At 44.3% G+C, this 16,398-nt stretch overlaps 1 protein-coding gene across 4 annotated transcripts in view; it reads right to left on the minus strand.

The window, feature by feature from the left end:
- Positions 1-339: 339 nt before the first annotated feature.
- Positions 340-16,398, minus strand: part of LRRFIP1 (LRR binding FLII interacting protein 1) — a gene marked incomplete at its 3' end in the record, with an annotated part of 85,052 nt that continues 68,993 nt past the window's right edge. For 3 of the 4 annotated variants that reach the window (XM_079710650.1, XM_079710649.1, XM_079710648.1), the window contains 6 exons: positions 16,206-16,347; positions 5,574-5,623; positions 3,903-4,020; positions 3,227-3,306; positions 2,039-2,143; positions 340-450 (listed from right to left, as the gene is read on the minus strand). In XM_079710650.1, coding sequence (XP_079566776.1) covers positions 340-450; positions 2,039-2,143; positions 3,227-3,306; positions 3,903-4,020; positions 5,574-5,623; positions 16,206-16,347 — 606 coding nt within the window. Of the gene's footprint in view, positions 451-2,038; positions 2,144-3,226; positions 3,307-3,902; positions 4,021-5,573; positions 5,624-11,834; positions 13,724-16,205; positions 16,348-16,398 lie in introns of those variants that run through there. The other variant, XM_079710647.1, reaches the window with a different exon arrangement.

Below are 16,398 nucleotides of genomic sequence, written 5' to 3' on the forward strand. Positions count from 1 at the left end.
GCAAGACACATGAAAAGAAAACTCAAGTCCCACTTTCATCTTTACTTTGATCACCATTTAAAATGGCGTGAAGAGGCTGCTGCACCGTCGGAAACAGAGCTCCACGGCCCAGTGTGCTTATTAAATGGCCTGCAGGTTCGGAGCGGCTGCCCCAGCCCGGGTTGCGGTCTGCAGACAGAGGCATCTGGTTGCTGCTGGGGGTCCCGGGGTTGAGCCGGGTGCTCCCCGGGGGTGTTCTCTCAGAAGCAGGGGAAGAAGCAGTGCTCCCAGACAGCAACAGAACAGCGTGCGAAACAATGCTCTCCATCCACCCAATCATTTCCTGTTCAGAACTGGCCTTTACTGCTGGGACAAGAGGACACTCCTGTTGGCTTTCATTTTTTCCAGACGCTTCACTAAGTGGCCATTGCTCACCTCGAGCTCTTCTGTTTTGTCCAATGCAGAGCGAAGCTGGAAATAAAGGCAAAAGGCAGTGAGCTTGGATTCCAAGCCTACTGAAAAACAAATTACGACCCAGACCCACCGAGATTCTAAAAATACACATATACCGACACGTGTGTATACGTATATTTCTTAATTTAAAAAGGAACACAAGGCACAAGATTCTGGCCTCATGAGTAACTAGGGAAGTTTCCTCTTCTGAAATAGTTAGACCCCAGACAGGGCACAGTCTTGGGGATCCTGATGGTCTCACAGAAGGTGAGGCAAACAAACAAACAAGAGCTGAGCCAGACCAGCTGCGGGAGGTGATCCCCACAGCCCTGGGCAGCTGGGTGCTAGGGCTCTGCAGCCAGAAACCAAAGTGGGAATGCCTGAGGCCAGGATGATCATACACGGGCCAGGGCCACAGAGCCTGGGGTTCACAGCAGGAGCCACAACAGCAGAGAGCTGCATGGACCGTCAGGCAGTGAGGCAGAGTGGGGGTGCCCTAAGGCGGGGGTTCACAGCCCTGTGACTGTGGAGACGTGCATCATTAGAACAGAGTCTACAGTTCTGCTTCTGATCCAAAACCCTCCAGGAGGGTGGGCAGGGTCCTGGGACAGGTTAAACGACCCTGCCCTGCCTTTTACCGGCAGAGGCAGAAGCAGAAGCAGAAGCAGAAGCCCTTTTTGTAGAAATTTCCCCAAGTCAGGCCTGGAGTATAAATTCAAGTATATAAATTCAAATCAAGCATAATCTCATAAAACACCAAACACATGGTGGGACAAACCATTTGAGTCAATAGAAGCAATAAACAACAGAAATAGACCCCAAAGACTGAACGTGTTTCAGTCGTCAGTGTGGAAAACAGAACAGCTGTGTATGAAATCTTTAAAGAAATAAGGATGCAATCAACAAAGGAACCATAAACAGGAAACAATCAGGAATGAGAATACGAAACAAAAGGGGGTGAAATGGAAGATCTACAAAAACTGTACATTATGCAACATGGGGAGGTAAGGAGATGGGAAATGGAAAAGACAGACGGTAGAGAAATGCAGAGGGTCCATGAGAAGATCTGGTATCCTCTGATCAGAGTCCCAGGGGGAGGGTGGAGTCTAGGGAAGAGGAGTTACTGAAGGAGATCGTGGTTGAAAATTTTCCAAAATTTATTTAGAAAAACGACCTCACAGGTCAAAGAAACACAACATATCCCAAGCAGAACAAATATCAGTAAACCCACATTTTAACACATTAGAATGAAATGTAGAAAATCAAAGGCAAAGAGAATGGCAGAGCAGCTAGAGAGGGGAAAAAAAAAAGATCACCTAAAAAGAGTTAGAATGACAGATTTCTTAGCAGAAGCCAGAAGATGGTGGCATGATAGTTGCAATCACCATAGATAGAAAAACCACTGACAGGTGATTCTGGCCCTAAGCTCCTAATTGGCTGAACTACAATTTCCTTTATGGTGTGAGCACAGCCCTTCAGAGAGGTTTGGGCAGATGTGACAATGAATGATTCGGCCGCAGATTTCCCGGCGGTAAATCCTCCCTCTGCTCTCCCAACTAGAATATCATTACCCATTCTTTTCCTAGAAATAGCCTAGAAAATTTACCTCTCTTTGAAGTTTCCGTTTTTCAGCCTTAAGTTCATCTTCTATCTTTTCAGCATTTTCAGCAGCCAATTTATAACGTGATACTTGGCTTTCTAACCTTATGACCTGAAAGGAAAGGAAAAATCATGTGTATAAATTGATAGGCCTGTTTTCTTTCCCCGATTGCTTTACTATATTTGAGATCAAAAGGTATAACTTAATAAAATGAGAGAAAAATAGTTATGATCTAGCATTTGGGACTATTACAGAGGTTCTAGCCACGCAAGCTATTGGTTCATATTTATGAGCAAGCCAGTACTGACACCTATCAGGGACTCATTTCCTCCCTGACCCTTGTCCCAAGTGTGGTTCCTGCAGTGCAGATCCCATGACACCATCTCTCCCCGATGTGGGTCGATCCTGCAGAACCAGGCTGGTGAGGCAATGGCTCCACCAGGACCTCAGCTCCAGTCTAATCTCTCCCAGGGTTCGTGGGTGGCGAAGCAGGAAAGGGAGGAGAGAGGCAAGGGGCTCAGAGAGCAGGGTGACGGAAGGCGGCTCTGGGGTGGCATCTGCGGCCAGAGACTCAGCCTGCCCTCAAAGGCATGCTTCCGAACACGCGTCGCTTTCTAGGTGCGCGTCTCATCTTCGTCTCTACAAAAATTCCAAAAAGTTCCAGCCACATATACCTACAATGGAGGGGGTAACAGTACCTGCTTGTATCTCTCCCTTCGGTTAGGACACAGTCGGTCCCAGGGCCCAGCACGCTGGAGGCATGAGCGCCCCAAATCTAGGGACCAGAGCGAGCCGCTGGGCTGGGAGGGAAAGAGGGAAAATCCAGGCAAAAGGGACATCCCTGCATGAAGCGTTTTGTAATTAACCGATTTTTTTTTTTATTATTAGTTTAAAGAACAAACTGTCAAAAAAAAACCTAACCACATTAGGTACTTTCTGCAACCAACTGTGTTTATGAAGGATTAGTATCGATTATAACAGCCCAGATCCTAGTTATGACCTCTCCCTCCTCACGTCCTCTCCTTGTAGGAAATACACGAGAGACTTGCTGCCTTGTTTATCCCCCTTAGGACCTTTTTTGGTTCTAAAATTCTCGGCTTCTTTTTGTCCTCAGCCCTCAAGCCTTTCTAGCAAATAAAACTTCAGTTAATCCTCAGTTGGGCGGCCAGTGATTGCTTACAAGTGTGCACGTACATTTTGTTCTAATGCAGTTATCTCTTGCTCAGATTTTGCAAGTTTAAATTTGAGGTCGCTGATCTGTCTGTTGGCATCCCCTAAAGGTTGAAAGAGAAGGAAAATCTGTTAAGCTCTTGGGCTTTGAAAATGTTAAAACAATAGTTACTGGGAACCAAGCCCTTACTTTATAATCGTCTTGCCAATCTGTAAGTCCTGGCCTGTGGCCTCACAACTGAGGAGGCGCTCTTTCTCCACAGCAGGGAGAGCGCCCTTGAGCAAAGAAGGCAAAGAAATGGTAGGGGGAAGGGGGAAGGGGAGAGAGATTGGGCCTGCTTTTGTCCCCGTAAGCTTCTTTCTAGTTTACTGGCACAGAAAAATACCTTCCGATTTCCCCATACAACCAGCAGATCCAAAGACTGCATTCAGCGTAGTAAACGTGGTTTCTAGCAGCACGTCAGCTGGTGGCACCTGTTCTGTTTCTTAGGCTCAGACAGAAACATCCTTGCTCTGCCCACCTGCCCATCCTTGTTCTAGCCCACAAGGAAACATCTTTGTGCTTCTGTACTCAGGGCTTTTGGGGGGACGTTGGGAACACCGGCTGTTCCTTGCCACGATAGTTTTTCTCCTCCCGCATTAGTGCAATAAAAATCGCGCATGGCAAAGGGATTTCTTCTACACGAGGATTGACATTTACTTTGTAGATCCATCACATGCACGTCCGTCCCGTTTTGTAAGACCCCATCTTCCGGGTGCAGACTGTCTAATCTGATATTCCTCTGTCTCTCTTCCAGCTGCCCTCTGAGTTTCTTAATCTGAAAACATCCACCAATAAAGCACGTTAATTTCTCTATTCTAAATGAGACGAGAGCCTATCAGAAAGGAAGCTGCATGTAACGTAAAAGCCCACACCCCCTAAGTACAATCCCATGTTGCCTTGCAGTTATTTCGTGTGTCTCAAAGGGGCCAGAGAGACAGGGGTTCCGTAACGAAGCAGGAGAGAAATGTAGTAAAGACATCACGATCCACCAGGAAGACGGGGGAGTCTCTCCCGTTTCATAAAGGAACAAACGCAAATAAATAAATGAAAAACCTTGTGCCAGTTAGTACTCTTCTTAGAAAGTAATAGTAGTATACAGGATGAAAACGGAATTCTAGTTACTGTAACAGGCATGCATTATTTTGTAACTCTGGGCGAGAAGTTATTTCTAAGGTTGAAGTTCCTCTCGAATTCAGGAGGAGATTTTCCATAAAACAGTTCTGAGTGTTTATCTACAAGTTCATACATCAGTACACGATTCACCTTTGCTTTATTCACTAAAAAGCCAGGAAGGGCCACCCGGAGCCTTCCAGGCACAGCAGTGCTGTCCCCAACAGAACCCAAACAGGTTGTAGGTTTGCCACCTGCAGAGAGCTGGCCTCTACATAGCTTTCTTCCCTCTGAGAGAGACACACGCACACAGAGTAGCTGGAATTGCAGTTAACAGCCGTGACTGTAGAATCTTCTGCTACGTAATGGGGTGTCTCCCAGCCCTTGTTCTGTGAACCTCTCATCTCTGCGGACTTGTTGGAAGTCCCTCCCCACACCGACAGCAGCAGAGCAGACCCCCAGTGACATACAAACCATCGGTGCATATGCTGCTTTAAGAAAACAAGTACAGAAGTACCATGGACATATGTGTTTAAAAGATCACAGGCACTTCATGAGAATCCTCCCACCACACTGAGTGCCTTATCCAATTTTGAAAGAAATCTTCAAATCTTGTAAAAAGCGAGGCAAATACCTTTGATTAGGCTTACGCGGGAAAATGAGAGACATCGAGCTTCCTTAGAAAGTGATTGTGGAATAATTTAATACTACCCTGCATACGAAAAAGACCAAATAGGACAACTGTGTAGTATTTCTTGAGGCAGAAGAGATCAAGGAAGGTAAACTATAGTTGAAACAACTTGGGTCAGCTGTAACAAAGAAATACCTGCTGGACAGGGGTACTGACCACTGAGAGATTACAAAGGTGACTTTTACAGGCCAGTGGAAGAGGAAGGGTGTTGGAATGTCTGGGGAACACCCTTGCCACTCAATGCTTAATCAAGGCCTTCTACATAAATCTTTATTTTAAGCAGCAATTCATGCAGCATGTACCAAATTCAGACCAAGGCCTTGAATCTTTGGGACATCCTCTCTAAATCTGATATGATTTCTGATGTTTTACTTGGGTAAGAACACTAAGAACACTGGTTGGCTTGGTAATTATTTTCAGCCACGATGCATCAGGGGTTTCCTGATGAAGCAAGAAGCTAGAATGGGAAGGTTCCCGGTTTCAGGCGCCCCGTTCCAGAACCCGTAAAGTAATAAAAAGATCCTTACCTGTTCCAATAAGCATTCCCGTTCATCAACAAGCTTTTTCAACCTAATATCTAAAGAAATCAGAAAGATACAGGTTTAGGTGACTCCACGGACTGCCCCTTTCAGCAGATTGCTAAACTGAAGAAGGAGCATTGGGGTTAGTGAAACTGATGATGAAGGTATTATACACGTACCACAGCGAATGAGGCCACAGACAGGACGGGGGAGGAATTCAGCCAAGGGGGGGTGAACTGCGGCAACCTCCCACACATGCTTGTCTCGTCAGGGCAGCATCCGGCTGCATGCAAACAGGCTAGTCTTCTACTCTGGGTTAGCATGCAAGAGCTCTAGGACCAAACCACACTGCAACACAAGATCTCACAAGGCTTCACGGTTTAACATCATTAGCAAGGTACAAACACACTGAGCATCGGGATCCAATATCACCAGCATTTTCGTTAGCCTTGACTTCCCAAGTTTCCATCCCACGAGTGTGGATCTTCCTCATTTCTCCCAAAGACTCACCAGTGTCAGAGTTCTGACTCTGTCTATGAACCCTAAGTGTGCTGAGAGCACATCTGGGAACCTACTTTGCTGCTATTCTTTTGAGGAAGAACGCAGCAATAACTTAGGTTTCTGTCATTCTTCCCACCCCAGATACAGAAGTTTGCATATACATAAGCACCTAGAAATCCCCCAAACAACTCTCTGAAGGGGCATTGAGTGATACATTCTCCAGAGTACAGAGAGGAAACCAAGACCCAGGGAGGATTTGAGGGGCAAAATCCTACCCCAGTTTCAGGGCAAAATCAGGACGACGTGATGGTGGCGGGTGCTCACGTGTGCTGTGCCCTGTGTGCCAGGCGCTGTCCCAGCCACTCACACCACCTCCCGCGAAGCCCTCCAGGTGGGCGCTGCTGCCACGTCCCTCTTCTACAGATGAGGACCCAGGCCCAGCAGCTTTCCTAAAGCCCCAGGGCTGCACCCCTAACCCCTGCACCCACTGTTTTCCTAAACACAGCCCTCTGAGTCAGACCGGACTCCTGGCCGGAGGCTCTTCTTCCCGAGGCGGCAGTGCTCTCACACTGCCCAGGTTCTGATTAGCCGTGTGAAATGGAAATAATTCATACAAAACGCACCTTTGTTTTCATTAAAAAATCATCTATCCACATTCTAATCCAAGTTACGTGTTTTCGCTAATTGTTTTTCCAAACATCCTAAATTGCTATTTTGAAAGGCACAATAACACAATAAATGAAAATAGAAAATGTTACGCATAAGATACATTGATAATCCTTCTGAGTTCCGTTCTAATTTCCATACAAACTGCTTCTGACAGGTGTTTTATTCTGTCCCTTCCATAAATGCACCCAACACTGAAACAAAAATTAAAAATAAATTGAAAACCTGGCTCTCTTATTCAATATCACTTTTCATTTTATCTTGTATATTTTATATTCCTATATACAAAAACCACAGGCATCATAAGAAACATTGAATATATCAGAAAGTGATTTGAGGCTCACATATCTATTTACAATTTTATTGTTTTTTTCTATTAGAAGACTTCAGATATCTTAGACAGCAAGTGAAAAAATTGTTAAAATGTAATAATAGTGCTAACAATAAAAAACAAGAGTGGGCTTCCCTGGTGGCATAGTGGTTGAGAGTCCGCCTGCCGATGCAGGGGACGCCGGTTCGTGCCCCGGTCCGGGAGGATCCCACATGCCGCGGAGCGGCTGGGCCCGTGAGCCATGGCCGCTGAGCCTGCGCGTCCGGAGCCTGTGCTCCGCGACGGGAGAGGCCACAGCAGTGAGAGGCCCGCGTACCGCAAAAAAAAAAAAAAAAAATCTGACCTTTAGTCTTATAGTGAAAATAGGAAAAATGGAGAGCGACAAATGGAACTTTTAAGGAAGAGAAATTTTAAAGCAGAAGTGGAGAAGATTAAAACTAAATAGTTTCAGGAAACTGGAAAAAAGAGAGAAGCAAAATTGTTTGCTATAAAGAAAATAAGCACTGAAATAAGTCAGAGAAAGACAGTATATGTTATCACTTATATGTAGAATTTGAAAAATAAAACAAACGAATGAATATAACAAAACAGAAACAGACTCACAGATGGTAACTAGTGGTCACCAGTGGGGAGAGGGAAGGAGGGAGGGGCAAGATGGCGTAGAGGTACAAACTACTATGTGTAAAATAAATAAGCTACGGGGGCATATTGTACAGCACAGGAAATACAGTCACTATATGATAATAACTTTCAATAGAGTGTAATCCATAAAAATATCGAAACACTATGTTATACACCCGAAACGAACATAATATTGTACATCAACTATACTTCAATAAAAAAAGAATTCAACAAAGAAGTGAAAATGAGTACTGCTTTTTTTTACAGTCTTAAAAGTCATCAAGTCTGACCTGTGAAGTGAACAGTGATGCATGACTGGCAATTACTGTGATACTCAGCAAGAGTGCTGCAAACCTATACTCACTAAGCAGCCTTGCTCATCATTGGTCTCTAACACCCAAATGATAAGCATTAAAGAAAATGAAGTCACACTGTCTCGAACTCAGAGTTTTCTTTTACACTGGGAAGTTCAAATCAATTGGCAATTAAAGTTATTTTAGTAATGTTGTTAAAGGATTACATTTTTTTAAAATCTGTTTTTTATATATTAAATTCCACCACACTTTCTGGTGTGAACTTTAGAGACCCGTAGAACAAGGAACAAAGTGGCAAGGCCATACAGTCAGTCACAGGGGCAGCAAGCAAGCACCGGGACCCCCAGCCCTGCTCCAGAGGGGCTTGCGTGTTGTGACCACGTCTGTCCAGGCTGTAAAGGTCAACCACCAGCAACAACCATGGTCACTGAGCACTTACTCTCTAGTGCTTTACTGGGTCTGATCCTCACCACCACTCTAAAAGGCAGGTTCTAACCCCAATTTCAGAGAGTAAAATGAGACACAGTAAGGCTAAGTAGCTTACTCATCATAATATATTATCAGCAGGATAATTTTCATTCTGTGGGTTAATTGCACCCAATCCTGGGCCTCAGGCCTCCTCTCCCCATTGCAGAGCAAGTCACCTCCCTCCATATTCGCAAAGATAATGATCAGAAGACCGACATCTCAGGAAATCCACTGAGTGTGGTCCTTTCTCTGCTCCCTCCTTGCACTGACTTAATTTGATTATAATCCATGTGGTCAGTTTTCAACTTCCCCAGGGCTAGCCTCCCACGCCAGGATCGCCCCTCCTTCCTGTAAAAGGCAGAACAGGGACAGGCTGCTGAAGAGGTCTGTACAGATGGCAACTCCCTACGGCAGCTGCTGCTTCAGTTCAGCAGAACAGCTGAAGCCTTTCACGTCTCAAAAAATACGTTCGTCTTTGATGTAAGAGGGGCAGACGGGGTGAAAGAAGAGAGCAAAAGGGTTTTTCTCCTGAAAGACTGTCCTCCCTGTATAAGGTCAGCACACTGAATAAGCACATATTCTGAATGGAGCACACTCACAAACGCCCCTGCCTTTCCTTCTGGAGCCCGGACATTTGGAATGAATCTTACTGTTGTGTTCCCTTGTTTCGATGGCCATGGTGGCATGTCATACAAGGCGGTCTCCTAGAAAAGGAATCTATCAATGGAAGACAGGGACCCTAAACTGTCTAAACACCCAGAAGCAGCATTCCAGGGTCCTAGTGACAGTGGAAATTTAAATGTTCAGGTCATTAGGTTTTCCATTAATTGGAAATACTCAATGTTATAGAAAGTAGTCAATGCAAGATATCCCATTCTTAAGCACTCTTTTCAAAAATTTTACTGCTTCCCAACCTTTGTATGTTATAAAATAGCCTATAATTCAAAATGCTCAGGTACCTTTCCCTATTTTTTACAGAAACTCATAGTTATACTTACATACTTTGGAAGGAAGATTAACATTTTACATACAGTAGCCATGTTCTGGTTTGGGGTTGAAAAATATCCCAGCTTTTTGATTTAAAGTATCAGTGATCGATGCTTTTCTCTGTTCTGCATTATAGTGAAACCTCAGTGGTCCAGGTTCCTCTGGGGTTGCGGCTGACAGGTCACCTTTTGATTCTTTTCTGAGTCTGAATTGTTTGACATTGCGATCTTTCCAAATGGCCTTATACACTTCCACGCCTTCCTACACTGAATATACCAAAGGTAACCATTTCTTGATAATTCAGGGGCCTTCACATGCACATTAATTAATTACTATGTGGGGCTGTAATAGCATCTCGCCCTCGGAGCAGAGTAACTGATGTCCATAATGAAGGCTCTTAGATTATCAGGGATGGTTTGGCCCTTCAGAGTCCTTACCTTCTTTTTTGCTGACTTTCCAATTCTCTGCTGCTTCCACTGGAGGTTGGGTCCTACATGCTTGTTCATGGGCAGAGCGCCTTCCATATAGGAAGTGATCTACGTGTTTATTGATTAAATGAGGGATGGACACTTGAGACTGCTGGCTGGCTGGCTGGAGGGATGGGAAGCCTATAATAATGCCCTTAAATGTGCTGTTGAAAAACATGGGAAAGAAAGGAAAGAACTTAAAATGGTTTGATGATCTCACCACTGAGTGAGTTTGGCTGTTGAATCACTTCCCCAGAGGCCTTTAAAAGTAGGAAGGAGAGCTGTTTCCCAATGTGCATTCCGGTATGAACGCAGCTTTGCTAAAGTTAGAGATACCAACTTTAAAGTCCTTTGCAGCCCTTGGACTTGATTCTCTAGCAAGCCCCACAGTTTTCTATTTATATGGCACAAGTAGAGAGAACTGATCAGTCCCACTATCCTCTGCTTCAGGACACTTATGCAGAAATAGTCAATGTTTATTTGAAATTCTCATCATTCTCTTCAAAACATTCTAAGTATTGGCACCTGTAAGCAAAGCAACAAGATGGAGACCTTTCTCAACTGGGCTCTTCATCAGAACCACGGACCACAGGAGATTCTATGAGGAAAGATCTTACTCAAGGGTGGTCCAACACTAGTCCCAGTCTAGACGCCGGGAGAGAAGCTATTCACTACTGACGATGGATATTACGCAGGAGGCCTCCATAGAACCCCAACTGGGAATTAGCAACCCAGAAGTAGATAGAAGTAGATTAAAGATGATATTATGTAGCCACAGTCAGAATTCAAGTAGCACAAGAGTGATCACAGGCTTGTAAAATTATAACATGTTTTTATTTCAAATTTTGTTGAGGTATTGGTCATTTTTGCACTCAATTGTATCTTGTAACAATAATACAAAGTCATATGATCTCATAAAGTGTCAACAGCATTCAAACTGTACATTCCTCTGTAATTTTAATATTCTATAATGGTTTTTAATTTAACTTTACAATTATTTTTAAAATGTTTCTTTATATAGAAAATATATATCTTGTTCAGGAAGATCAAAACAAGAAATTTCTGGTAAGAATATACTGAAAAACAACAAATGAAAATATTTATACCAGAATACCAAGTGATTCAACTATTTAAAATATCCTGTTAGAGTCTAACCAGAAGTTTGCACAAGAATAGCATCCTTTTGTCTTGCTCTACTGAATAATGATTAGACAAATACAAAGAGAAGTAATTTTAAGGTTAAAAAAAAATTTTAGAAATGATTCTCCCTAGCCAAATACTGCAGTAGGAAATGCAATTACAACATGTATCTCTTCCAGAAAAAAAAAAAAGAAAAAAAAAGAAGTCTTTGTATAAAATGACTTTGGTACATAATTGTCATGAAGTCAAAATCTCCTACAAAATAAATTCAGGTATCCTCAAGAATGAGATCCAAAAGTATTGGTCTGAGATAAAATACTTATATGAGGTAAAGGCAAGTAAGCTATCCCTAGTGCTGTAAGATGTTTATTTGCTATCCCTAACATGATTAATTATTGTCCTAACATGCAAATCTCATCACTCAGTGACCTATAAGCTGTTTGGCCGTTTATGTACTTTTTAAATAAAATACCATACAGGTTATATTATACATATCAAGATCAAATATGAAAGCACATATATTTAAATGAGACACCTTCATTTAAAGCATACTCATAATGTGGAAATCTCAGGATACTATTTGGTCACTTCAATTAGATGTTGATACATTTGGTCAAGAATATGCACATTCATATCAGCTTAAGGCAAAAGCTAAATATTTTGATGCTGATTTCAAGCAGAAATAAAACAGTGTACATTATTGTTTGATGCTCTTGGAATGCTCTCCATTAGAACTAACTCCAATAACAGAAGTGTCCTTCTCATCTGGGTGATAACCTTAGTGATGAAACAGAAATCTACAGGTAACAGTCTATAGCTTCAAGGATTAGATAACTTGGTGGTGGATTGTCATTTGGTGTGTCTATACCAATCTAGAACATTTTCTGGGTCTCACCGGTGGAGTCTCTCACGGTTGGACTTGCTGTGCAGTCCTGGTCCCTCCCCAAGACCCTACCTCAACCTACGACAAGGTACAGTCCTCTTTGTTTCTGCCCTTCCCGTGTCCACCTCTCATCTCCTCCCTGCTTTCTGAATTAAAGTCCCCCACCTCGCCTGCTGGTGCCACGTCATCATTTTCTAGACTACTGCTATCTGAAACCTTCCTGACTGTCTGACCTAGATTTTCTGATGTCACATGCTCTTCTGTGCCTTCTGTTTGACAGGCATCGTTAATGTTCTTTGAGGGACCTTCATCTTGGAGCAGGGTGCTGCCTGGCGCTTCCTCACTGTCTGGACCTGGAGGACGGCTGGGAGCGGTGCCATCTTCTTCAGCATCATCTTTTACAGCACCTTCCTCTAACTCTTTATTACTGGCACTGGTGCCTGATGACTGAACTGTATTATCGGCAAAATCCAACGTGTCTCCATCAGCTACTGCTTTCCTTGTCTTAGTGTTTACACCAGAATCGTCTTGGTTAAGTCCTCCATACAACTCAATTTTAGGATTTTCTGGACCATCGGCATTTTTACTGCTTCCTACCGCAGTGTTCTGTTCTGGGTTTTTAGTGACCTCATTTTGTGCTTCTACAACTGGTTTTTTGTCAGTAAACTTTACCTGCTCTTCTTTCACTTCACTTAAATCTGGGTTGTGAAATGTTAACTCTTTCTGAACATCTTTGGTTTCTACAGGTGCTGGTGATTTTTTCTTCTTGTTTTTCTTTTTCTTGTTCTTCGTTTTCTTGTGCGACGAATCCAGTGCCTCTCCCTGTGGGTCATTCTTTTCTTCATCGGGCTCTTTCACATCTAGGGGTTCACTTTCAGCATCTACCGTACTTGGACCTGGCACCTCCTGAGGGCTGCTTCTGGCTTCTGGAGAACAAGGAATGGCTTGGACTTCCAGCTTGGTTGGTTTCTCATCCCTTAATTTTCTTCCCTTACCCTCCTCTTCATTGTTCTCCCCACCTACCTCTGTGCTCTGAATTGGGACCTCCTTGGGCTCAGCTACTTCCTGGTTGGTGAGTTCTTTCTCTAAATCATGCCCTGAGCTTGGGTCCAAGCCTTCTGGAGCATCTACCTCACATGTTTCATGGTGACTCACTGTGTCATCGATACCCCTTGGAGGACTTGAGGCCACTATGCCCACCTGCTCCCCCAACCCAGTGGGCCCTGCCTCCGGCACAGCCTCTGTGGGGCTCCCGCCCTGCTCCCCAGGGTCTGCACTGCTCTCCCCTCCAACTCCAGGTATTTGCAAAGCAGCAACCTCCTGACGTGGTTCTACGCTCATCTCTTCCAAGCTGGTTTCAAAATCTTCCTGTTTTTCTTTTTCCCACTCTTCTGCAGATTCTTTACTTTGGTTTTTGATATCCAAGGCATTACTGCTGCCCTGCCCAATCCTAGGACCTGGGATTTCACCATCTAGTTCACTGTTTATGACCTCACTTGACTCAACCTGCTCTGTGTTTTCAAAGAAGGAAGTGTCCTCCAGAATTTGGCTTTGAACCTGTTCCTCATTCTCAGAATTGACTAACGTTCCCGGGGAGGGGGCACTGTCTTCAGAGGTTTTCTGGTCCTCGGCAGTGTCACCAGGATGTAACACCTCTGTGTCCACACAGTCCTTTCCTGGGTCCTCTTTGGGCTGTCTTTGCTCAGTGTTCTGCAAGATTTCTCTTTTCCCCTCATTCTCCACCATTTCATTTTTCACCTCCACTTCATTGGCTCTTCCTAAAAGACCATTGAGAAAGTTGAAGGGACCCCATGATGTGGTTGACCACACAACATATATTACAACGTAAACACATGTTCTCTTTCCCAGCCAACCCCGCTCCTAAAGAGAGAGAGCCATCAGAGAAGCACGCGGACAGAAGCCTCTGCCAGTTCTGTGCGGCAAAGCAGCCATCGCGTTAGCAAATGTTGGATCAGCGGAGGCCACTGCCACCATGTCAAAGGCAAGAGTGGCTGCTGGTGCCAGCTGGGGTGAACTGACTTTCAAAGGTGAAGTTACGTTTTAACAAATAAGAAAGAGCTCTGGATCAGGCAGCCAAACTCTCCAAGATGAGGGGGTTCAGAAGGACGGAAGGCTCGTGGTCCCCATTCTCATTTCTGGATGCACACGGGGACCCCACTCCTACTCTTCCAGCTGTCAAACTGCACCGAATATCACGCAGCTCTGAGAGCAGCTTTCAAATAATTTTTAAAAGAAACATTCAGTTCACCTTAAGAAACTCAGCCTCAAGGTCAATCTCAAGGGAAGCCACTTTTGAAACAGCTCCTGGAGGTAAAAAGAACTCCACCCTCCACCCCCCCATCACTGTCTTCCTGGGGAAGCAGCCCGTGCCCTCAACACCTTGCTCCTTTCCTGGAGGGAAGGGGGCCGGTTACAGCAGGAGGGGAGCGTCTCAGATCGAGAGACCGCTTAATTAGATGTAAATCAATCAGCGATCAAAGAATTATGAATGAAAGAACCTGCTGCTGCTTTGGAACGAACAGTTACAGTCAGTTACATTTTGGATTCTCCACACAAACAACATCGCAGCATATGAGCTACCACCACGATGCTGAAAGTCAAAGCTCGGTGATTTATGACCAGCGGTCTCCAGGAAGATGGAGAGCCCGGCAGGATTCTATTCAGAGTCAGCTTTGCCTCACCCCTTAAAAATCTCTAGTATTGCATACGTTTTATAATGTACATTTTATGTTAACTAAATATTACACAAATATAAATAAAAAAATAAACATATATCTTGGGAAGTTCCTGCAATTCTTTACAGGGATATGTGATCAAAAAACACATGGAGGGCTTCCCTGGTGGCGCAGTGGTTGAGAGTCCGCCTGCCGATGCAGGGGACACAGGTTCGTGCCCCGGTCCGGGAAGATCCCACATGCCGCGGAGCGGCTGGGCCCGTGAGCCATGGCCACTGAACCTGCGCGTCTGGAGCCTGTGCTCCGCAGCGGGAGAGGCCACAACAGTGAGAGGCCCGCGTACCGAAACAAAAACAAAAACAAAAACAAAAACACATGGAGACTACTTACAAAACCGACGTTTCTAGCTCTTTAAGTGTTCATTACACAACAGTTATCAAGGATTTATAAAATGTATATTTGAACAAGAGCAGCATGATAAATTCTAGCTGCTCAGGTAGGGAACGTAAAGGTAGGATGGACATTCATCAGTTTATCTTCCCTCAGCAACTCTGACACAACGAAAAGAGCTGTGTTTCTTGAATAGTCATCAAGGTAATGAGGCACCTTCCCGGAAAACCAGTCCTGGGAAGCTGGGGCCTACAGGTCCTCTTCATGTCCATGAAGAACCTTCCAAATGGAAACTACAGCCATGGTCCCTGACCTTATCCCAGCCTCACTGTGAAAAGCTGGAAATGGTTGCAAGCAAGGCCTTACTTGCTGGCTACAACTTCAGGCCGCCCACCACATGCAGAAGGTTTATCCCAAAGCCAAGTATATTATGACAAATATTAATTGGTGAATCTTTTCAGATATTTGAAAACTGTGTAAAGTATTCCTACAATATATTGGGTTTCCCAATTTACATTCTTTCAGAAGCAAAAATGTGACATACAAAGGAACATCACCTCTGACAAAGGGGCAGACGTTTTCAGACTCTTGTTGGTAAGGAAAGCCCTCCGCAATGACCACACTCACCACCCAGGGCTCCCCGTCCATCTCCCCCACCACCCAGGGCTACTTGTACATCTGCTGTCCACAGGCACTTCAGACTCTCAAAAAGCTTAATGGTGCACAGGATTTGCAGCACTGGCTTGCAAATACAGTCAACTAACTTACTTTACAGCTCTGCTATTCTGATCTTTTGACAATTCTGTAACAGAATAAGTCACAACGCCGTGTTTGGCACATAACTGAAGAAAACCAAATACAACAGAACCGTCAACACGGTCACTTAATTTTGAGATTATTTTCCTTGTATTCACAGTCTCACTGGCAGCTTTGAGAAGCAAAAGAAATGTATTCTTAAGCCATCGGTGGTGAGCACTGAACAGAGGTACATGCCAGACAACACACGTGGGTGATGGCATTGTTTGACAAGGAAGTTCCCATGAAGTGACAGAACAAAGGGCATGCTGGGTGATTGTTAATCGATCAGTGATGATTACATCAACTCCACCAATGCATGGAAGGTGAACCAGTGCTGACCGGAAGATGCAAGGATCAAAGGAAAACAAGTACTTACCTAGCGTCCCATCCCCTGTTGTCTTGAGGGCATTTAACTCTTCCTTTGTCATCTTTGTAGAACCTTGATAGCCAACATTATTTAGAGGGTCTGAAGTCTCTCCATTGGTAGCTATTTCTGAATTTAGGATTATTCCATGTTTCTGGGAATAAAAACAGGCTCATCGTAATACTCACTAAGTGATACTAGGTTA

Source organism: Hyperoodon ampullatus (genome assembly GCF_949752795.1).
Source record: "Hyperoodon ampullatus genome assembly, chromosome: 8".
NCBI classification, from domain to species: domain Eukaryota; kingdom Metazoa; phylum Chordata; class Mammalia; order Artiodactyla; family Ziphiidae; genus Hyperoodon; species Hyperoodon ampullatus.